General features: G+C 36.9%; 2 protein-coding genes across 6 annotated transcripts; both read right to left on the minus strand.

Moving 5' to 3' along the window:
- Nucleotides 1-4111: 4111 nt before the first annotated feature.
- On the minus strand, nucleotides 4112-10272 carry LOC130418799 (uncharacterized). Of its 5 annotated transcripts, none has more exons than XR_008906397.1 (15): nucleotides 10088-10272; nucleotides 9916-9940; nucleotides 9438-9764; nucleotides 9287-9357; nucleotides 8813-8873; nucleotides 8207-8428; nucleotides 7917-8110; nucleotides 7717-7803; nucleotides 7557-7623; nucleotides 7209-7412; nucleotides 6873-7066; nucleotides 6725-6761; nucleotides 6518-6564; nucleotides 5228-5509; nucleotides 4112-5066 (listed from the first exon to the last, which is right to left on the minus strand). XR_008906397.1 is itself a non-coding variant. In XM_056744898.1 (15 exons), the coding sequence occupies exons 2-13, from the start codon at nucleotides 9932-9934 to the stop codon at nucleotides 6539-6541; spliced, it is 1509 nt and encodes a 502-aa protein (XP_056600876.1). In that variant the 5' UTR covers nucleotides 9935-9940; nucleotides 10088-10272; the 3' UTR covers nucleotides 4112-5066; nucleotides 5228-5255; nucleotides 6518-6538. The 5 variants fall into 5 exon arrangements, 4 of the variants coding, with proteins under 4 accessions (XP_056600876.1, XP_056600877.1, XP_056600875.1 ...); XM_056744898.1 differs by having other exon boundaries at nucleotides 5228-5255; XM_056744899.1 differs by lacking the exons at nucleotides 4112-5066; nucleotides 5228-5509 and having other exon boundaries at nucleotides 5547-6564; nucleotides 8207-8413.
- Nucleotides 10273-11489: 1217 nt separating this feature from the next.
- LOC130418976 (uncharacterized) lies at nucleotides 11490-23175 on the minus strand. Its single transcript, XM_056745285.1, has 9 exons — nucleotides 23091-23175; nucleotides 16543-16746; nucleotides 16254-16447; nucleotides 16105-16141; nucleotides 15942-15973; nucleotides 14916-14943; nucleotides 13772-13834; nucleotides 12003-12145; nucleotides 11490-11767 (listed from the first exon to the last, which is right to left on the minus strand). The coding sequence occupies exons 1-8, from the start codon at nucleotides 23173-23175 to the stop codon at nucleotides 12081-12083; spliced, it is 708 nt and encodes a 235-aa protein (XP_056601263.1). The 3' UTR covers nucleotides 11490-11767; nucleotides 12003-12080.
- Nucleotides 23176-23703: the final 528 nt, after the last annotated feature.

Raw genomic sequence — 23703 nt, forward strand, 5'->3', positions numbered from 1 at the left:
CAGGGAACGTGGGTAAACCGTTGTAGGTACCAAGTTAGATTATTAAATGTTATGTTGTGAATGATTGTAAAAGCTTGGTATATTGATCGGTATCTTCTGTCACCATAACGCAGTGTGAGATTGCGGGGAAGACACGGTGCAAACATCTGTTTGCTACACAGGGAACGTGTCCAGTCACTGGATTTCCTTATCAGTTTTAGCTATACCAACTGCCTACCACATTTTGTAACCTACCGATTGCTGAGCGCCTTAGGGCCATATGTGAGAGAGAGAGAGGAGGTTTGTGTTTTATAAATGTTTTTTTTTTTTTTTTTTTTTTTTTTTTTTTTTTTTTAATAATCTTATGTATATTCTGTGGGGGTTCTCTGGTTTGAAATATTCATTGGGTAGGGTGTAGTTTTCCCAGGAGACAACTACCTGCAGTGGTGTGCGTGTGGAGTGGAGAAAGGTTGTAAATCACGGATACCATATTTAACTGGGTTGTTTTACCTGTGTATTAATTAATTTATTAAGAGTGACGTGGTGTGCTTTGAATTCTAACACGTCTCCGGAGGAAAACTCTGTACACACTCATAACCATTTGGTGTTTTGATTTGGGAAGTTTAATAGAGTATTACAGTTATCTTTTTAAATTGTTTATATAATTGAACGATTGTGAAATAAACAAATGTATATTTTTGACACACCAGTTTCCATCTGCGTCCTTTAATTAGGGTGGCTTGCGCGAAACCAGATACATTTCTGTAAAAGTACTGGTGGCCACATCTAAATGGTTCCATAAAGAACATTTGACAATCTAAGAACCTTTCTGCTTTACAAAAGGTTTTGTGTGGACAGATACGTTCTTCAGAATATGAAAAGGTAATATAGAGATGTTTTTTTTAAGAACCTTTAACTGAATGTTTCTAAAATGGTTCTTCTATGGCATCGCTGTGAAGAACCTTTAAAGCACCTTTATTTTCAAGAGCGTATGCCAAAAACATTAAACACTTCTAAAAAAATATGACATACGGAAACACCTGATCAGCTCCTGGAAAGTGTTGGATACTTCGATCTGCATGTAAAGATAAATTTCGTCAAAATCTAATCTAAATTGGTCATTGAAGGTACAGAACTTCAACCTACAGTGAGCATGCTGACGTTCCTGGGGCCCGTTTCAGAAAGCAGGGTAAGTGCAAACTCAGAGTAAGTCAACCCCAGAAAACGGAATACTCAGGGTTTTTGGTTTCAGAACGCGAGGTATGTCAAACCCGCGACCACGGAGTAAGTCAAGCCCATTTCAGAAATCGAGGTATTTTATACTCCGAGTGAGTAACCAGAGTAACCTACTCCGTGAACCTAACCTGGTCGGGAGCAGGTTTTATTCCGCAAACCTAGGGTTTGTTACAATCTCCGCCCCCTTTTCGAAGTGAAAGCGAGCGGTGTTGAAATTACATACGTCATTTGTTTATTGATTCGTGTTCCTAATCGCGCTCAATTTAGTCACACAGAACTTAAAATGGCATGTTCGTTTATTTAGGAACCCATAGAAGAGGAAGCTGCATTAATTCGCAGAGAATTATATTTATGTCGGGAGAGAATTGTGAGGCCCCGTTTGGACGTTTTATCTTAACTTTTAAGGCCAGTTTAAGAAGTATATTTAACATTTCCCAATCAGGCATCTTACTAGCAAGACCATTTTATTTCTTTAAAGTTTCCTGAATAAATGATGTTATTGTATTTCTACGACGGCGTTTTAGTGGCACGTTAAAAATAAAATAAATTCAAGATTACGAGATTAAAGTCGAAATGTTACGAGATTAAAGTCGAATGTTACGAGAATAAACTCGTCGTAATACGTATTTTATTTTCGTGAAGGTTGTAGTTTAAGAGTTGAAGTTATGTTTGAGCACGTCATCTGAATCAGTGAGTTAATTCGTAGTTCATGTCAGATTTTTTCTTCTGAATAAATTCAGTTTCCTACATAACGGCTGCAGTGTCCTTTTACTAATTATAACTCCGTGATGATGCGCCAAAATACAAAGAATTTCCTTATTGCTAAATCATAATCTAAAGTAGGATTTAACCAAATCCTCCACATCCATTGTTTCTAGAAATTCTGTTATTTTTCTCAAAATATTACGACTTTATTCTCGTAACATTTCGACTTTATTCTCGTAACATTTCGACTTTATTCTCGTAACATTTCGACCTTATATTTCGACTTTATTCTCGTAACATTTTGACTTTATATTTCGACTTTATTCTCGTAACATTTCGACTTTATTCTCGAAATGTTTTTTTTTTACGACGCCGTCGTATATTTCATATTCAGCTGCTGCCAAGATCTTTTTATTGCAAAAGGATAGCACCTACATGAGAGCGAGAGAGTTAAATATAATTAGCATTTTCACAGTTTCAACAAAATAAATATAAAAGTGATGGACATATAAACTGGCGCATTAACAAGTGAAGCACTTTTCTCCCATACCAACTCTCTTTCTTTTGCTGCTGCGGCTGTGTTGCTCTTTTTTTCTTAATATTCACCTTACGCTTGTAACAGTACCTTCAATTCGATTGGCGAGAAATGAACAGAGCGCTTTTTGTCACGTGCCGTTGCCATGGTGAATCGTGCTATCTTCACTCAATTGATAATGGCTTTTCATCGCCATGCTGAACGCGCGTAACCTAGAGTGAACTTACTCAGGGTTGATTGAACTAACTCAAATCAGCTGTTCTGAAACTGAAAACTCAGAGTAGCGATTCTCTGAGTAAATCAACTCAGAGTTCAGATTTTAACTCGGTGTTGGTTGAACTTCCTTATTGAAACGGGCCCCTGGTGTCACAAAACAAAAGAACTCAAGAGAGCGTTTCTGCCTCTTGTTAAACATGCTTTGATTATTAGAAACTGCATAAATGGAGAGGTAATGATGATACATGATTTGTACTGTATATCTGTCTCTGATAAATGTGATCGAATGGACGTGTGTGTTTGTTGTTAAAGTGTTGCCGTTTTTGTCTCTGTTTCGTGTTTGCTGAAGCAACCAGCCAACCAGCTCCCAAACCCCACCACCAAAGCATATCCAAAACTGACTTCATTTTCAGACTCGTCAGCTTTATCTGTCATTTCTTTCAGAGTGACCTCATCTAAGGTCCGTCTGCAAAAAGCACAATTTCACCAATCTCTGGAGATTTAGAAAATACACCGGATGCTGTCCTACGCCGTGATTCCTGCATTCCTGAAAGCAACCTCCTGAGTTCACTGTTGCGCTTATTTCGGTCCGTGAATCTTTCACCAGTTGGACACAAACTCAAGATAATGCTGAATTACCTTCTTTTGAACGCTTCATTGAACTTATTTTTCTATATGATCAAATGTGGTGTTAAGTCTTCTTTGCTAAGCCTTGCTTCATTTATTTAGCAGTGCCACCCGCTTGCCATTAACCCAGCTTGACCTCACCAGCATGTCTTTGTTTTTGTTTTATTTTGGAATGTAAAAAAACAAGCCCTAAAATAAAGGAGGCTGCGTGTCGGTTCGCCTCCTAAATCCAAAGTCAGCTGTTTTACACGTGAAACTAAAGAAAAAACACTTAAGTTGCATGAAAGAGAATATAGAGGTGATTTCTATGCCACAGTTGTGCATGTTTATCAAAAGGGTTTCATTCTTCAGCAAAGCACTGGGTTTGGATGATGATGATGATGATGATGATGATGAAGAAATGAGTGGAATGAGCAGATGACTTGTATAGAAATGTGACATTAAATCGTTTATGAACTGATATCTGCACTAATTCACAATTGTGTATATCTGTGTGCTGTGGAGTCTTATTTTCTGATGGCGTTTGCATCTTCAGGTGTGGATAAATGCCACAACATTGTTTATTCATCTTTAAAAAGGTTCAAAAAGTTTGCAGTGTTAATGACTAGATTGGTATACCCAGTCGGTAAAGTTTTTTCTAAAAGAATTCTAAACTCTGCGGCTGCAATTATTCACCAAATGTTTATCAAGACAAAACACAAATTTTCCATTTCACATACTGTAAACAACATTTAATTTGTCATTGTGATTAGTAGATTCAATAATTGAATTTGTCAAGCCAATATTTCAAGATACGCAGTAGCATGTATCAATACATAAACGGAGAACAAACATTGACATTGCAGACAATTTTCTTGAATAACTTCACACAAATAATGCAGTATTTATAAAATATGTTTTATAAACTTCTATTTACATTATTGATTTCAAATTTACATTATCCCTAAATATTCAAGATTTTTCTTATTAAAATATGACGTGATCTTTTTTTACAAGTGTAAACCAGACAGAAGTTTGGGAAAGAGTTTGATTCCAGTGTATTATGGAGAACAACAAGAACAACAGGCTTGTCTAGAAAAATAATGTAATTTGTGTCATTAGTAGAAACAAACCAGCAATACATTGATTTTGTATAAGTAAATGTTATTCTTATTCACCTGTTCTCTTTGAATAATTTTGTCCATCAGTAAAAGTGTCACTTAAAACAGAAACATAACGGAAGTGCAGAATATATCCGTAGAAAACCCAGACACAGGGTCTCTCTGTTTAGAGCATCTATAAAGTCCCATGAAATGTATGTGTGTCTCCAGTCAAGATAACTAAATAGTTCAGTGGCTGCATATGTGAAAAAACAAAATATGCAGCCATTTGTTTTGAAGGCTCTATGAATAGACAATTTTAGCACTTTTTATATTTAAACATTTGACAGACACTTTTATCATTAATTTCTGTGCTTTCAATTTATAAATTTTTCGATTAGGCTGTGTGTGTTCCCTGAGACTTGAACCCACAACCTTTTGCACCACAACCAATTAAATCACATGAACACAATAAGGTGCTGTGGCTGGAAAGAACAGGCTCATAGTAGATATCAGTACTTGGCATGTGTGAATCACAACAAGCAGCTAATATGTGTTGACTAATGTTGATCTCAGCTGTAGAGTGAGTTGATTTACATAGCTGTCAGTCACAGGATCTTCTGAATGATGGTGTAACAAAAGATTATTCCTAAACCTCCATGTGATTCTGTACAACCATCCTTAATGATCTGTACAAAGCACAGAGTTAAACACTTTAGTACATGACATCATTACATTTAATCGCCTATAATTTATTGAACTTAAACTAATATTTTAATAACTATTTCTAATAAAAGTCATTCATTACAGAATGGATATACCATTATTATTCAACAAATGTTTAACTTACTACCCCTTGAAGATCCTGGTTTCATCCACTGTAGAGAAAAATTACAGTGTCATTTTAACAACTGAGATACGTAACACTTTTGTTTACTTGGCCATTGCAGGAACTCAGTGTTTCTTCTGCCAACTGATAGATCCAACTATGATATATGGCTTGTAGATCTTATAGATCTAAACTTTGAGTCCAGTTTCACTAGATCTCTCTCCGTCAGGAACAAATTACACCTGGAGATATCAACTCCGTTGTGAGTCAATCCTTTAACCCAAACAACAGGGAGATATAGAGCTGAAGGGAAGAACAGCAGGCAGGAGACGAAGTGATGTTAAATAGACAGACAAATGATTTATTGAATAATCTCAGTTGTGTGTTGATGCTCAGTCAAGCTCTGCCAAACTTCGTCTGACTAGAAACAGATTCAATATGTGTTTTTAACCATTCAAGATTACAGTATCAAAACATTGTCTCATGACATTATTATGGACCTTGAGATGGAGACCAATGGATACTCATATCAGTATAAGACACAATACAACTCCCAATGAGGTTAAACAACAGGAAAGTAAGGAGCAAATAATATGAATAGAAGTGAATAAAGAAATAAATGAATGAATACATATGATGAATATTGTAATAAATGTGATAAATGAAATAGAATAATAAAATGAATTAAACAAGAAACAATGTATGTTTCTATCCAGATCTATCACAACCAACACAAAACTGTATGAAGTTGTTTCTGTAACAGCTGTGTGTATAATCCATAAGAAAAGGAAGAAAGATAATCCTAAAATCTATTTTTGACTAAAGAAACACAGGAACACTGGAAAAACAAAGCAGGCACACTGACCAAAACAAAACCAGAACAGACATCAGACGTACAGTATGTAGAAGGAAAATTAATTATAAAAGGCATCAAGGAAACAGAGGAGGGGCTGAATAACGTAATAAGAATAACTTATAATGGAATCAAATTAAGCAACGAACAGATAACCTAAGGAACATAATGAAACTTAAATAAAACCAAAAAAGAACAAAACATAACATGACCATTTCAAATACTTGTAATACTGTAAATACATATTAGAACACCAAGAGTCCCAACATCATCTGTTTAGAAACACGTAATACACTGCTAGCATCACAGAATTGCAATTTTATATTTTTGACGATTTACAGTAAGTGATATCCTTACACTATTGACATCACTTCTTAACCCAAACTCTGAACTTACAAAACTTTTTTTTGTATAATATACCTACATAATAGATTTCAGTATTAAGCAAGTGTGTTTACCTGTGTAAAATCTGGCCAATGTTATGCTCTGCTGAAATATGACTTGCCTGTTTCAAATAATACAGTTTTAAAATTAGTGTCACTGATCAATAGATGGTACAGCAGAGAAAACACAGAGATCCTATATATCATTACCTTAAGGAAAAAAATGATAAATGGCTTAACTGTGCTTAAATCTTACAGATAATTGAGAAAAATGTTACATACTTTGACGTGGACAAACTTTAACTCCCTCTGTCTCCCCCTGTGGAGAACAAGTTGACATTTCTGAGTAAACAGTGACCTGTTGTTTTTAAATGATACAGTACATTTTAGTGCAGCCTTTTAAAAATATTTAGTGCATTATTGTAAATACCTGCTGTATTAACCAGTTCACAACTTTGTCGATTGCATCATAATTTTTCTGACACTTTAGCAATCCTGTGTCTTCATAGAACAGACAGTCCACTGTCAGGATATCTGTCCTGTTGACACATCTGCTGCTGTCTGGTACAGTTTTCTCTGTGTCAAATGTGTGATGTAGCACCACCAGAACTTTCATCATAAAAGCTGTTAAAAAAACATATTTAAGGAAAATATGTCTGAATTTTTAAGACTTGTGTATCATCATCTAATATTTAAGAATTAACTAATGTACAGTATTGTTTTTTTTCTTGCGCTAATGTTTGATTTAATATAATCAATAAATCACCTGTGGAGTCATCAAATATCTTCAGTGCTGCTTCTATATCAGTTCCAGCTCGAGACACAACAGGACAGAAAACCAGAACAACGTGACTCTCATCTACTGTAGGAACTTCCTTCAGAGATTTAATGCGGTCACTCAGAGTGTTGAAAAATTGAATGTTAGTCTCTTTCGTTTTTCCACTCGTAATAATGCAAACTTTGACGTCGTCTGAAATATATATTAGTATGGGAAGAAAAAGCAAAACATATATAAAATATAAATGATGAGTGCAAATCATAATAGTCAACAGTGAAATGTGCATGACAAAGCAAGCAGTTATTATTGAGTCCTTTCTTGGAAAAACAGCCTCACCTGTACAAATCTGTGGCTCAATAATTTTCCTCTTTTTTAATCCCACTGTCTCAGATTGACCTTCATCCTGCAGACACACAACAATAGTTAATAGTTAATTAGTATAATACGGTACTTTTTTATCTTTTTTTTACATAAATCTTTTTTAAATACTGCACACCTGCACAGACTTGTGTGATCTTTTTATTGATGTTAATCCCTTAAATCTATTTTGACGTGGACATACTTCAACACCTTTTTTCTTCCCCTGCAAAAAAACAACAATAACAACACGGGCTTATTTAATAATCAGTAATGAATCCAGTTATTTATTTTACGGCAATTATTACATTATTATTTATTATTGTGAAATAGACCAACCTGCTCTATTAACCAAGAAATAACCTTGTCTTTCGCATCATCATTCCTCTGACACTTTAGTAATCCTGTGTCTTCATAGAACAGACAGTCCACTGTCAGTATATCTGTCCTGTTGACACATCTGCTGCTGTCTGGTACAGTTTTCTCTGGGTCAAACGTGTGATGTAGCACCACTACAACTTTCAATTTAGAGGCTGTTCAAAGATCAGAGAAATGCATTAGAGACATTATAAAATGTACAAAAAAGCAGCTTTTGTGGGGTTCTTTTATTCTGATGATAATCACACAACCTGTAGAGTCAGTAAATACTTTCAGTGCTGCTTCAATATCAGTTCCAGCTCGAGAAACAATAGGACAGAAAACCAAAACAATGTCACTCTCATCCACCGTAGGAACTTCTCTCAGATCTTCCAGATCTTCGTTCATCAGAGAGTCAACAAAACTTTTATGAGAGTTACTTGTTTTTCCAGTCAACATGTAGAAAAGTTTGACTCCACCTGAAAAATGAATGGCTACGAAATAAGTAAATACAAATATTAGCAAATGAATACAGACATCTTTTTCACAGTGAGGGTTTTTTATGCTTTTTCTAACTGATGCTTCTGTGATTCTTGATTTTCTAGCAGACAAACTTTTTGTAGGCTTTGTCATTTTGCCTTGCAGTTCTTGTCTTTCATCTCCCTTGTGGTCATTTTCTTTGCTTAGTTCAAAGAATTTTATTATGTAGTCCATAGTTCTTACATTCTAGTTTCCTCCTTTCCTTTTAATTTAGTTTGTTCCAGATTTTTGCTTTCATCTTTGAAAGTCTGGTAAAGTTTCTCCATATTCACCACATGCTATGATAAACATCTGTCCTGATGTTTAGTAGACAAAGCAGAACTTTAAACAACACTCACCTGTCATTACATCAGATTCCTCCATTTTTCTTTTCTGTCTTTCACTCCATGTTTTGTTGATCTGTTGAGATGATGAAAACAGTTTGAAGAATCCAGCATCATATAAACCAAGACACAATTTCTTAAATCTGTTTTCATTCGGATTCCAATAAGCTTATGGCCCGAATTCACACTTTATAAACTCTTCACAGGAAAAATACACCTGTATAATAAATACATCAAAGGATGTATAAATACTATTCATACATTATATCTATATCCTTAAGTTACAGTTCTACAGACAGCTCAACAGTTCAATTAATAATCAACTTGTAAAATCTCAAAGGTGTGGGAATGAAGTTTATGTAAATGGTTCATATACAGCAACTATTGTAAAAGCATAATTCAAACAAACGTTAAATCCTCATTATAAGTGGATCACACCCTGAACAACACTGAATGAATTATTTATATTCATTGTTATTGTTCACATACCTCATGTGGTTTCAGCTGCACATTTTTGTTTTGTAATGGTGATGCAGGTTGGACTTCAGCATCTTCCCTTGCTGACACAAATATTTCACAGTCACAAATTATGATGTATAATACACAAAATGTCTATTGACAGCACAATATAAAAACTCACATTGATTAACTTGTACTGTCTCCTCCACTGTTATGTCTTGACTGATGACCTGACACAGGTAAACTCCCGCATCTGACTCTCTGAAGTCTCTCAGTATTAAGGACACATTTCCTCTCTCTAGTTCATGAATTACAAGATTCACTCTGCCCTCATAGCTCCTCAACTCTGTCACCTGTCCGTTCTTATAGAGAATCACACAGTCTTTCTCTTTAAACCATCTGATCTCCATGTCAAAAGCACTTATTTCAGGTGACAGGTGACATGGTACTGTAACATCAGACCCCAGTTTAACCAGAACATTCGGAGGGACAATAAGCTGAAACTCGTCTGTAAAGCATAAGAGAAACAGAAAGACTTATGTGATTAGTTTATGTTTTTAGTTAACTATTATTCACATTTTTTTGTTTGGAAAAGCAAAAGCTATCCACAAATGCTCACATAAGTAAGATCAAATCAGGATTGTTTTAATAGAGCTTACTGCTACTTGCAGCTGCCATTTTCTCCTAAAAAGAGAAAAACACCAAATGACATCACACCATCATTAGCAACACATTGATTTTAATCGATTATTTTTTGTAAAAAACAGATCTTTCTGTTGGCAAAAAGCTTACAATGTAAACATACTTTAGCTTGTTGCTAACTGCACTTACCCCTCGTTTCCTTCCCAAAATCTTCTTTCTGAGCTGAAGAATGCAGAAACAACTTGTAACTGCCACAAAATGGTCTCATGAAACATTAAGATATCCTATATGCAAATATATATGTGATTTTTTATAATATATATCACATAATACTCTTTACAAAACAGTGTTTGCTTTTCCTGCTGTCACACCAAATGTAGAGGTCGTTTTACTTTCACTTTCACTTGCAACATAAACCTCTGAAAGAGTTACAGGAACTATTTTCACAAGCATAGAAACAGCAAACATGAACGTCATAAACAAATTAACTAATATATATATATATATATATATATATATATATATATATGTTATATATAACATTTTATATACAGTATATGTTGTTGTTTCTTTATAGCTCCTAAACAATCTCAATTATGTTTATGTCATGATCCTGCCTCTCCTTGTCATGATTGTCAAGTGTTGTGGCAGGATCATGACATACCAATGTGTTTTATGTGGAAAAATTTTATGACATTGTTTTCATTGTGTATTGCCATGCTCTCTCTGCGTCCTCTATCCCCATCCCTTGTTATCCGGTAAAGTTCCATTAGTCTTTTGTGGATATTCTTCTATTTTCACAAGCACAGAAACAGCAAACATGAATATTTTAAACAAATAACATTATATATATACTGTATATTTTATATACTGCATAACATTTTATATACAAAATATGTTGTTGTTTCTTTATGGCTCCTTTACAATCTCAATTACGTATAGTATTGAATTCTCACCACCCATAACCACTTGATAAATATTTTAAATAACGTACGTAATTTGTATTAATTTTAATTGTCTCACAAGAATGTTTTGAGAAAATCAGCTTTAAGCAATACATCTAGTGAGACCTTCAAAAATAATCAGCTAACCGTGTAAGTCTGTGAAAGACAGTGGATTTATAAACCCAAACCTAACTTTCAGTTGTGGTAGCTGCTTTAGTAACAGGTAAATATATTTTATCACCCAAAATGTTAATGGTTGTTGCTCTGATTTGATGTGTAAATGTTCAAGTTTTACAAGTGTGTTAACAAATGAAACAAATATAACAGGCCAATTAAACAGGTGTTTAAAGTGTGTTTAATGCCTATGTCATGATCCTAATTTATGTAATAAAAACGAAAAATATTTTTAATCATCTTTTATTTTAAGATAATTAGACTCAAGCCAATTTCAACAGAACAAACCGCATTACATTATAGTCTTACTGATATAAAGCTTTTATACAGTCATTTACTTCATCTGATAATTCACTTGCATGCAATTGTCAATGTGTGCCAGAGGATCTGTCCACCTTCAGTGTGATCATTTAATCTGTACAAAGAGAATTGATATCATACAATAAATGTGTGAACTTGTTTTTGACTGAAATTTGAGTTTGACATGAAAGTTTGAGGCATATACATATCGATATCCATTGTGTGAGTTGTGTCAGCAATCCGGAAAAATCTTAAATCACCTTAGTGCTGAGCCATTGTGACACTGCAGTAATTGCCTCTATGTTTATTTTGCATAAAGGTAGATCTTCAACTGCTTCACAGATAACACAGTCCACTATGAAAACATCTGGATTGTTTAAACATACATTGCTCTTTGGGACAGATGTTGAATCTAGTGTATTATGGAGAACAATGTCAACAACAGGCTTGTCTAAAGAGGAGAGAGATCAAAAGCCATTAGTCTTCAGTATGTATCAGCATTTAGTCAAAAGAACAAAACAATACGTTACATTTTACGTTTAATTATTTAAAATATTATAAAAGGAGGTTACTTTTTGTTATTGTTCCTATTATTATATACGTTTTTAATGGGCAATAAATACTTTTTTGTAAAACAGCCAAAAACGTCAATATACAGTCCATATGTTGTGTAAATAAATGTTCACCTGTTCTCTTGCACCTGTAGAAACCTTCACCAGACCTGGAGTCTCTCTGTGTAGGGCATCTAGAATGTCGGTGTGATACTATTGTCTGTTTCCAGGTAAGGTAACAAAATATTTCACTGTTCTAAAGCTCATTGGCTGTGCATCTGAAAAAAACGTAAATATAAAAAACATATATTAAAGAATAAAATAGATGTAAAGTACAATTCAGGGGCAAGCAAATACTGTATATTTAAAGGGGCACCAAAAGGCTTTAAATAGGCCTGTAAAACATCCTTGGTGATAAGCGAATCAACATGAATGCTTCTGTATTGATACTGCAGGAAATGCTGTGATGAAGTTTTGAATAAGAAACAGAACAGAAAAAAACATTTTTATAAAAGTTTTCTATGCACCTATTAATATCTCTGGGACAAACTGTGTTTTTCTACTCTGGGCAATTCCAACGTTATGGACGTGACATTTGGGTTATATACGTGACATAAAAATGCTCAGAGAATGAATTTGCTACTAATATATTGAACCATCTGTTTATATTTTAATAAATCCTTGTCGATAGAGTCTAAACATAAAAAATGTCAGTCTATGAACAAATTTTCTATTCAAAAAATGGGAAATAAACTTGCGTTATGGATGTGACAAAATAGGATGCGTTTTTTTGGAGAGGACAAACTTTGTAGGATTTCTGTGAACTTATGAATGGAGAAGGGATGCCTCTTTATAGAACATCAAATAGTTATTTTATTTTAATCTTCATGTGTCCATTTATGAGGAATATGTATCGTTATGGATGTGACAATCCTACCTGACAATGAAAAAAAAAGAATCACGCATTTAAAATAAAACAAATTTGAAGATAGATCTCACATGGGTATTTGAACCACCAAATGATAATATCTGTGCTGTTACCATAGTAAAAACTGTGAAGTTTATTTTTTCACGGTAAAGTTGACATTTTCACGGAATTGCTCCTCTGTTTGTGTTTCCGTTATGGTCACTATTCCAAATAAACGTGGTCCCTCATGACATTTTGTATTGTGATCTTCTTTAAAGACGCTCTGAATGCCTTGAGACATGCAGCATTATTTGATAAGTTGACGTAATATCAACTGAAAAATGCAGAGCGCGCAAGAAATAGAGTGCCCCTTCCCCCTTTTAAAATAACCAATAGCGTTTCGTTTACAGCACAGTCAGCCTCATCCTGGCAAAGCTTCATTTAACAGCGTGATAGCCACAGTGACAGAGATGTCTATTGAAAAGAGTAATGTGATTTGTCATCTGAAGCTTGTTATTTACGTTGGTGAGTGACACTGCCGTTTGTCTTCTTTACTCCTCAAGGCTGTGATGTCTGATCAACATTCTGCATAGACTTCAGGTCAGCTCCATCAGAGGTCGCCGGCCATAGCAACCTCTCCAACATCAATGGTCATCCAGGGCATACGAAGGTCCCAACCCGCCCGTCAGGACGCTAGGAGGCCCATCACCCTAGAGATTCTCACCAAATGCATCTTCACCCTCCGCAAGGGTCTAAAGATATTTTTTTGTTTTCTCAGCAGATTTATTAGCTCTGTGCTGTCATGTCTCTGAACCGGAGCACACTCGCATGATTTTTTTAAACGCACTTACCAGACTTTCAGTTTTGAACCGTTCTAGCGTTTAAAGCATTTTTTTTTCAATTTATTGATGTATTTAAGGCTCACTTATTATTAATAAAAGAACATTCAGTTTGATTTCACTGGGTCTTTAAAACACTATGGGCTGCAATAACTTACAGGGAGCAGCTGATGTTAAGGAGGTTGCTGCTGCAGTTGATGTCCTCGCTGTTGTTATTGTTCCTATGGTGGAAAAATATTTTTGTCATATTAATAGAAATATTCTGTTGTAACCCTGTTCTGAATTTATTTGTTTATTCATGATAATGATAATAAAAACTGTATTGATTCATGGGTTCAGGAAATCAGAATAAGCCTATTGTACAACTGTTGTGTTTTGAAAGAACTTTATATTTCTTAAATAAAATACGATAGTTACAAGTATTAATAGTTTTAGTCAAATATCATAAACAGACCAGACCCCTCAATGCCAATGCATGAAACTTTTCTCCCCAAACATCAAGTATGATTCAGAATGCGAACAAGCACTGTTTATTGTATAGTGCTTTAACTAACATTAGCTGCAGTCAAGGTGTTGTGCCGAATTTTATCTCCCCGCCAGGCGCCAGATTATGAATTCCTTCATTAATTCTGCTGATTGCTAGCTAATCTCACACCCACACCTAATCCTAACCTTAGTAGGGAATGGAGGTGGTGATCATTTTGTCATTTTTTAGCACCACACCGGCAGTGAATGTAAATTTTTAATGCCCTTACCAAAATTCTTTAAAAGTAAGGAAGGAAAAGTATATGGAGAAGTTGTTGATAATACAAAAAAAGTATTGATACTGGCTGTGATAATGTATCACACATTGCCTTTCATTTATTTGTGATAAAAGCAGTTGTCTGAACCTACAAAAATGTGATAAACATATGGCCCTAATAATAAATAAACTTCATTTGAGATAAATATGGACACCCTCAGGCCTCTTAACAGTAAGTGTTGTTTTTATTTGTAATTTGTTTTGTTTTTAAAAATGTCTATATTAGCCAGAAAGAATTATATTTTCTTAACTAGATTCAATATTGATATGTAAAAATTATGTTTATATGATCAATAATATTTAGAAATAAGGAAGCTTTATTTTATTGACAAATTTAGCTATGATGTTGAAATAAAGTTTATTTTCTAATAAAAAAAATCATAATACATATCGTCGTTCGCGGACTGAAAGCTATTTCCTAATTTTCCACTTTACAAGAAATGAAACCATTTAACTACTACAATAATAACTTTTCAAACTAGAATGTACATTTGACTTACTGTTGCTTGAAGATCCCAGTTTCATCCGCTGTGAAATAAAAAACAAATTATCAATGAGATTACTCACATATTGCGTTTACACTGCAATTACAAAATAATAGTCTTTATGCCAACCAATACAAATTCATATGGAGTTTGTTTCATATATTACTGCTGATGTGCAATAATTTAAATGTTTTACACCCCCTATCATCTGTGTGCACAGTGCACACTCATAATACTACAACACTGGCATCAAAGGCTGGTAACACAGACTTATGTTTTTGGCACTTTTAAATGCTTTTCAACACTCTCCAGCCCCACCGACTTAATAACCTAATCACTATGAACGTGCAGAACATGCACAAACACTTCAATAAAAATATGTTTAGAGGTTTAGAGGCTGCATATCTAAAAAAAAAAAAAACAAAGTTTGATCTTCTGCTTGTAATGAACATGTCATGGATCCCTTGTTTTATGTTGGAGAGAGACTATTTTGGCACCTAATTGTTGCCATACTCTCTCTCCGGTCTTGTCATTGTTCCTGCCCTTCTGTTTCCTAGTTTGCGTTAATTAGTTTATCCTTTGCACCTGTCCCGTCTTGATTTGGTTCCCTTTATATTGACCTCGTGTCTATTGTTTTGTGTCATTGTGGTGAGTTGCTGTGTCTTGTTTAGTTTATTGTAGTTTAAATGTCAAGTCTTGTTCTTAGTTAGTTAGTTAGTTAGTTAGTTAGTTAGTTTAGTTTAGTCTAGTCAGTCCATGTTCCTGTTTTGTTCTGTTACCCCCTTGTGGGTGTTTGCTTTGTATTTATTATTTACTAAAGACTTGTTAACCCCTTACCCTGTCTGCATTTGGGTCCTCTTTCCCTCACCACCCACGTTCGTAACAGAACACTTTTAATAATATCAATATCTAACACAATCCTTTAGGGTGCATTTTGAACTGTCTGAAAATATTATAAAGTTCACTGAACCATTTATGTACTTTAACTGATGAGATTTTCTAGACAGTAGATTTCAGTATTGAGCAGGAATGTGTTTTTACCTGTGTCCAGTTTGTTGAAAATGTTGATTTGTCTGTTTAAAAAAGGGACGTAAAGAAGTTTAAATTGTGCTATTGAGCATTAGGTGATACAGCAAAGAACTGACATAAATAAGTCACATTTTTATTAGAGATTAAATATTGATATAAAGAGATTTTAACCTACTTTTAGGTGGATATTCATTGACTCCCTTTGACTTCGCCTGTAGAAAAACATTACAATGTGAAAGTACAGAGTAAACAGTGACTAGTTTTTTAAATGATTTTATAATTTTAGAACAGACATAAACATGTATGGCATATCTTGTGGAATACCTGCTGTCTTAACCAGTGCACAACTTTGTCGATTGCATCATCATTTTTCTGACACTTTAGTAATCCTGTGTCTTCATAGAACAAACAGTCCACTGTCAGTATATCTGTCCTGTTGACACATCTGCTGCTGTCTGGTACAGTTTTCTCTGGGTCAAATGTGTTATGTAGCACCACTAGAACTTTCAGCTTAGAAGCTGATCAAAGAAACAGACAAATGAATGTAACATTTTATGACAATTAAAACACTTATTATCATTTAAAATACTGTGGTGATGATGATAATCATTACCTGTAGAGTCAGTGAATCTTTTAAGTGCTGCTTCTAAATTAATGTCATGTCGAGAAACAACAGGACAGTAAACCAGAAAAATGTCACTCTCATCCACTGTAGGAACTTCTCTCAGATCTTCCACTTGGTTCATCAGAGAGTCAACAAAACTTTTATGAGAGTTATTTGTTTTTCCAGTCAACATGTAGAACAGTTTGACTCCACCTGAAAAATGAATGGCTACGAAATAAGTAAATACAAATATTAGCAAATGAATACAGACATCTTTTTCACAGTGAGGGTTTTTTATTCTTTTTCTAATTGACGCTATGCGGAGGAGTGACCGGAAAAGTTTTCTGCGGGGATTCCAGATTGGAGCAGGATGGCTTTGATGTGCTTCTGAAACCAGAAGCGTGAGGCCGTGGTGATTAGATTCGTCGACGAAGAGGGAAGCCGATAAGGCCTCTGTTGTCTGTAGCGAAGATAGGCTAGGAGGGTTCCATACGGCTGAATGGAGGTTGAAGACCTAGATGAAATGGCCTCTCCTGGTCTTGTCAGTCTTACCTTCCTTAATCGAGTAAGAAATCATCTCTTAATCCAGCACTTGAAGGTCATACACTGTGGGATGAGCCGAAGGGTCAAACTTGGATGTGGTGGAGAATTCGGAGTATTGTAGAAAACAGAAGAATGCCAATGTGAACATGGCGTCTAGTGTCCGGGCAGCATGCGTGGAGTGATATCCCTTGCGGAGGGTGAAGATGCATTTGGTGAGAATCTCTAGGGTGATGGGCCTCCTAGCGTCCTGACGGGCGGGTTGGGACCTTCGTATGCCCTGGATGACCATTGATGTTGGAGAGGTTGCTATGGCCGGCGACCTCTGATGGAGCTGACCTGAAGGCTTTTTGCATCGTTGAGAAATGAGATGTAGGAGGTGATGGTGAGGAGAGAAAAATCTGGGCAGGCAATACTGAAGGACTTGTGAAATGATTTGAAGCTTCTCCACACCGTAAGGTATGATTGCAGGGTCCTGGGGTAAACTGCCTGAGTGATGGAATTGAGAGAGGCATCAAGAAGGTTTGCAGTGGGTGATTCACTGGGAGAGCAACTCCGAATAAGGTGGTACAGGAGTGGGCATGGTCCGCTTCGGGCGCCAGCAGCCTAAACTTCTGCAAAAATCTGTGCTCTGACTCCGCTGGAGACTTGTGGAGGTTCCATCGCAGGCGCATGTCGAGGCGCGGGCATCACGATCGCCATAGTCAATGAAAATGCAGGGCGTGCCTGTTGGGGAGAGAGAATGGAGGGAATGGCGGCCGCTTGCATGTCATGCAGAGACAGGCTCTCGCTAGCGTTGGCAGCGGCGCCGAAGAAATGTGGGCCGGAGATCAGTGCTTGTGTCCCTAGCTGAGGCAGCTTCACGCTAGAGACAAATTGGTGAGCCGGGGCTCCTGATGGTTTTCGGCCAGCCTGGGCAGCTAACATTGTCGGCTGCTTGTGTAGTCGGAATCTGATACAGAAAAGATACAGAAACGGCTTGCTTCTGGCCCAGGACTACCTGGGACCCATATGTCTGGCAGGTATGCGATTATGTTGAGTGTCGCATGGCAAGGTAAGTGAACGTACGTTGTTTCTGCAACCTTAATGAAAATACGGGTCTGTAAGCGAAGGTTAAACCTACCGTATCGAGTTTATATCAAAAGTGATGCAGTCACCGTTATGATATAACTGTTTGCAGATGGAAGTAAGTCAGAGTGTCCATGATGCTTATCTTATGCTGGAGCAGCGAGATGTGGAGGGTGAGCATGTTAGCGTCACCCACACGTTCTCAATAAAATATTCTGTTTTATGTTAAAATGTTGAGGACACTGCATGGGTCGAACATGATCAATTAATTCGGAGTTAACGCAACTTCTAGGTTTCAATTCCAAGATGCGGTTGTGTTAATGTCGAGAGACTATGGAGATTGTGAGGATAATAAGATGATGCGTGCCGCTGTTAGTCTAATTTAAGGTAACAGCGGTATCGAAAATAAGACATTAAGAACCTATTAAATTGCGCATTTGGGAGTATTGTTTTAAAATAAACGCTGTATACGACCCCTGAGAGAGTGTAAAAATGAATCAGAACTAAAGTGCTTAGCTCGCCAGCACCCACTTGATGATGCCACCGATGAGCAAGTTAGCACTCGACGTCATCAGGCGACATTAAACGGCTATTCGTGCAGGCTGTAGCTACTTCCAAATGAAAAAGTTTGGCAACACTGGTTCGCTGTACGGCACGGGCGCCGGAAAAGTCCGCTAGGGCTGGCCAGCGACATCCCATTCTCGAGAGCAGCCGTGGCGACGGCATGAGAGCGGATGAAACTGTATGTTGAGTAAAAAGATTGTACTCACCCCGCCTCTTGCGCGACGTCGAGTTCGGCGTTTCAAAAACAGTATAACAATACATCATGTAGTGGGATTGCCCCTTTAAGAGTAGCCTGCGTGGCCCTTTTAAAAATAGAGGGTCATTAAGTGGGTGGGTACGTCAGGTAATTAAGTACCTATATAGATTCAGGTGAGATTAAGTGCGTCATGACATTGCATCGATGTGATCTGTTCGTGTTGGTCTTGAATCTCCTTCACTCCTCGAGAAAGGTAGGCTCTGGTAAACTGGTGGATCATAGACGGGAGGGAAATATAAATCTAGAATATGGGTGTTCGTAACTTAAGTCACATGCTTGCTTGATGTAATTTTAGATTAGTCGGGTGTGTCCAGACATTGCTAGGGAGCATGTGTGAGTGCGTGTCTTGCACGTGAAAGGTAATCTTATGTTTCCCTTACCCGGTTTGTGTGACTATAAATCTGAGAGGAGTGGGGAGGGAGCAAACGAAAATGTTATTTGTTTTTCAGAAGTTGCTGTTTTGCTGTGGTTAAAATATCGTTTCCTGTTTGGGACGCGGGATTCTCTTGTTGCATCGAACGCTCGTGATTGCATGGAATGCTCGCGATTGCCTTGAACGTTTGCCTTGAATGTTTGTACAACGCACACGTTGGATACGACGCCTATATAACGCTCATGTTGGATACGCTCTAAACCCGTGGTTGTGGACTCTGGCGCCATCGGGGCTCGCTCATATCGCTGGCGGATTTTCCTTTAATTTGAGTTCATTCAGTGTGTGTGTGTATTTGGTTTAAATGCGTGTGTAACAGAGGGAAATTTCAATTTCGTTTTGTTACGCTGCTTTATTGTATTATCCTTATTATTATTATTATTAAGTATTGTTTATTGACCAATTTATTTAGTTTTTTTCTTTATTTGGGCTGGTTGTATTCTTTCGTTGTCTCGCTTGACATTTATCCCGCTCTATTTTGGGAGTTGAATAATTGTGGTTTATTTGTTGTTGCTTTTTTTTTACCTTGGTTTACCTGATTGTGGTTGAGTGGGTTTACAGTAATTATATCTGTTGGTTTTGGTTAGGTTGAAGTGTTTGAGTTGCATTTGTTTTGTTTTCTGAATGGAGTGGTGAAGAGTTTAAAGCGAGACATAATGTGAAAGGAAACCAACTGTACTTTTATTTGTTGTGAATCGTTTTTTTGTAAGTATATTTTTTTTCTTTTCTGGGTGCGGTTGGCCAGTGTATGGGTGGCCGGCCCAAAGGAAACTGTCTGAACAAAGCTCGGTGGGATGATTCCTTCCTATTTATTAAATTTGATCACCGATGCTGAGCTTCAGATGTTTTTTTTAATAATTTGAATAAATACATTTTAGTTAGTGGGTTTGTCTCTGCTCGTCCTTTTCATTTGTTTGAAAGCCTGTAATTGGGGAGGCTCAGAAATTGGGGTCTGAGTACGGGCTTTACCAGTGTAAGTTAATGATCGTCAGTCATACGGTCACAATCATATAAGCGATTTATCAGAAATGAGACATTGAATTTGGGGTTGAATATATCGAGTGACAGCATGGAACAACAGAATCAAGTTATTCCCCAAAAATGATTGAATCTCTTGGCAGAAAATTTGCCTGCCGTTGAAACATAATCGCATTGGCTTGGCGTATCGTATGATATGCGTAGAAAAGCGTCGATCTTGTGAACACTCCTGTCCCGATACTAGGGAGCTGTCGCTAGCTGCGCTGGCGTATCGAACGCGCATGCCTTGAGCATGGCCGCATTAACAATAGGGCTAGGCGGGGCTAAAGCCCCGGGGCCCGAGCAAGGAGGGGGCCCGTGATTGGCTGTGGAGCAGATTGATAACTACTAGCCATCTGATTGCCAAAGCCTTACCACGTCCCCCACAAATTAGCCATGTTATTTAGTAGCGCTTTGCCGTGTATTCCATGCATTATCATGGAATCATTCTCATTAATATTATTAACAAAATTGCGCATTCGCGTTATGATTGGTCAGGTCGCATGTCAATCAAACCCCCGTGGGCAGCAGGGCACGGTGAATTGAAACGTCACGTTTGAATTTGATATACCAAATCAAATGCATTTATTTTATATACATCAATTCAGCTTAGGCCTATCAGGCGATGGCTGTCTGCGCCTTATTAGAATATAGCCTACGCATCAACCAATCAATCGCCTCGACTCTTCACTTTATTCTAGAATCTAGACTATTCTTAAAATTGCCACGCAAAAAACAGTCTTCGACAGCTAAAAAATGTCATCTTTAAAAAAAAAATGTGCGAGTGGGGCTCAAAATAGGATTTTTTTAAAAGCTAAACAGCAGAGGAAACATGAGCTACTCAGTAAAATCCCAAAACTATCAGGTTATTTTACTAAAGCTGATGATCACGGAGTGGTGGATGTTGGTGCTGATGATAAAGACACAGCGTCATCATCGACCCCACATATTTCAGGTAACGTTAACTGTTAAGTTTGATTATTAACTTGATGGATGTATGATATTGCTTTTTGTGTTTGATCAAACTATTCGCCTAAAGGGCTGGCAGTGGCGATAGTGCTAATGTGTCCGGTAGAAATATGTCAATTGTGCTGCGCCATCATCATGATGTAAGTTTATAATTTAAACACGTATTTAAGCACCCAGCAAGCAAAAATTTGTTCCTTAGACGTTATTTAGACGTTATTTAGACCACTCCAGTCCACGTGCATTACTACAGGAAATGTTTTGGATGTCTCCCTAAACCAGCGGTTCCCAATCCTGGTCCTCGCGACCCCCTACTCTGCATATTTTGTATGCTTCTCCTACCGCTTCGGAGGTTTGTTTAATACTCCCATAACAGCCCTGCGAAGTAAACATCACTAGATATTCTGCCATAAATCCCGTTCGAAATGTGGATAATGTTGCGCAAATCTCAAAATTACGGTTAAATTACCCTTCAATCTTCCGTAGTAAGTTTTGTTCTTCGTGTTCTTAAATTAACGTCAGCCGATTTCATGTGTGCAGGGAGTAGAGAGCAATGAACACAGTTCAGGGAACACGTCAATCGGAACGCGGTTTATTCATTAAGCTCTCTTCTAATGAGCTAGAGATTTAAATCAGGTGTGTTAAACAAGAGAGATACACAAAATATGCAGAGCGGTGGGTCGCGAGGACCAGGATTGGGAACCGCTGCCCTAAACAACACATGAACAAGTTAATGAGTTAAATCAGGTTGAGTTAAGGAATCAATCATCACTTTATTATCTCATTAATGATGAACAGCTGCTGTTAACAAACACAATCACTAAAGAAAACATGAGCAATAAGAAGTCACCATAATAGTGTTTAGTGTTTCCTTTAGTTGGGTTTTACCCTTGTTTATACGAGAAGTTTTCTGAAGCACAAATCTAGCTACCAAGAAAAGAAAAAATGATTTAGTTTCTTGTTGTTGAGAAAATTTGCAGAAGAGAGACGGTTTTGCACAGCGCACTTGGTCTTAAAGTGACAGAAGCTGCTAATAAAGCTGATGTCGCTATTGTGTCAATAATGTTAATCAAACTTAATTGTATTTTGTAAAGGAATTGGCAACAGTTATTCTGAATGATTCTAGATTATATTTATGTAAAACAACTTCAGCAGTGTTTAAAAAAACAGTGTTTTTTTCTCTTTCTCTGTAGTTGGTGACCTAAAGTGGTGGGGGGGCCCTGCAGTAACTGATAGCCCCGGGGCCCAGTGAGCTCTTAATGCGGCCCTGGCCTTGAGCAGCGAGCTAACGTGCCGGCGGCTCTTGTATTTGAGAATAAAGGAGTGACGAGCGCTATGTAAACCAGCAGAGATACGGAATCACGTCCCGCAGCTGCGGGGGAAGATGTACGTAAGAGATGATTAACGGATCAGGCATGTCGCGGGGCTGCAACGATTTAGAGATCCGTAAAATCCATGGAATACATAAGTGTCCTTCCTGTGTTGATGAAATCCTTTAGAGTTTGAGTTACATATGTAAATCGCTTGATCATTAGCCAAAAGAAACGTGAAATTTAAACAAGCTGCTGTTTTGCTTGTGCGTCTATTAGCGGGGCTTGTTGCTGATATTTAACTGTTTTCAAATAATCTATATGTATAATTTACATGTAGGCCTATTACATCAAGCTATGAATGTGAACTAGACCCGCATTCCTTCTGTCCTTTAAGATTTCTTACCTGATTTCTTCATCAGTTCTGTCTTTCTCAGTGTCTCAGGTTCCTGAACTGTGTCTTTCGGTGGTCTTTTCTCATCAATTCTCATTCGAGGGATTTTCTTTTGTAGCTGATTCTGCAAATCATGCAAAAACATGAAATGATTTACCTGATAATGATACATCACTGACAGCTACATATGAAATGTTACTCGTTGTAGAAACAGATCTGGAGCATGTTTAAGCAGATATTGCCTGTGATATCCAACAATCAATTCAGCTGAATCATTTTGTCAGTGTGTTTTTCTAAATTACATATTCCTTTAAAGGAATACTTCAACTCCCAAAAAAATGCATCATTTGCTAACCTTCGAGTTGTTCCCCAGCAAACAAAGACACGTCCAAAAGACGTCTATTTAACGTCTTTCTTGAACGTTCAAAAGACGTCCACTGAGGAGACAGAATGAAAGTTTTTACAACGTCTTTTTTAGACGTCTTTTTAATGTTCACTGTTGACGTCCAAGTGACATAAATACGGAACGTTCAGAAGACGTCCAATGAGGAGCCAGATAAAAGGTTTTTGCAACGTCTTTTTAACATTAAATATTGACGTCCAAGTGACATAAATACGGAACGTT

The sequence above is a fragment of the Triplophysa dalaica genome, chromosome 4, assembly GCF_015846415.1.
Source record: "Triplophysa dalaica isolate WHDGS20190420 chromosome 4, ASM1584641v1, whole genome shotgun sequence".
Taxonomy (NCBI): Eukaryota; Metazoa; Chordata; class Actinopteri; order Cypriniformes; family Nemacheilidae; genus Triplophysa; species Triplophysa dalaica.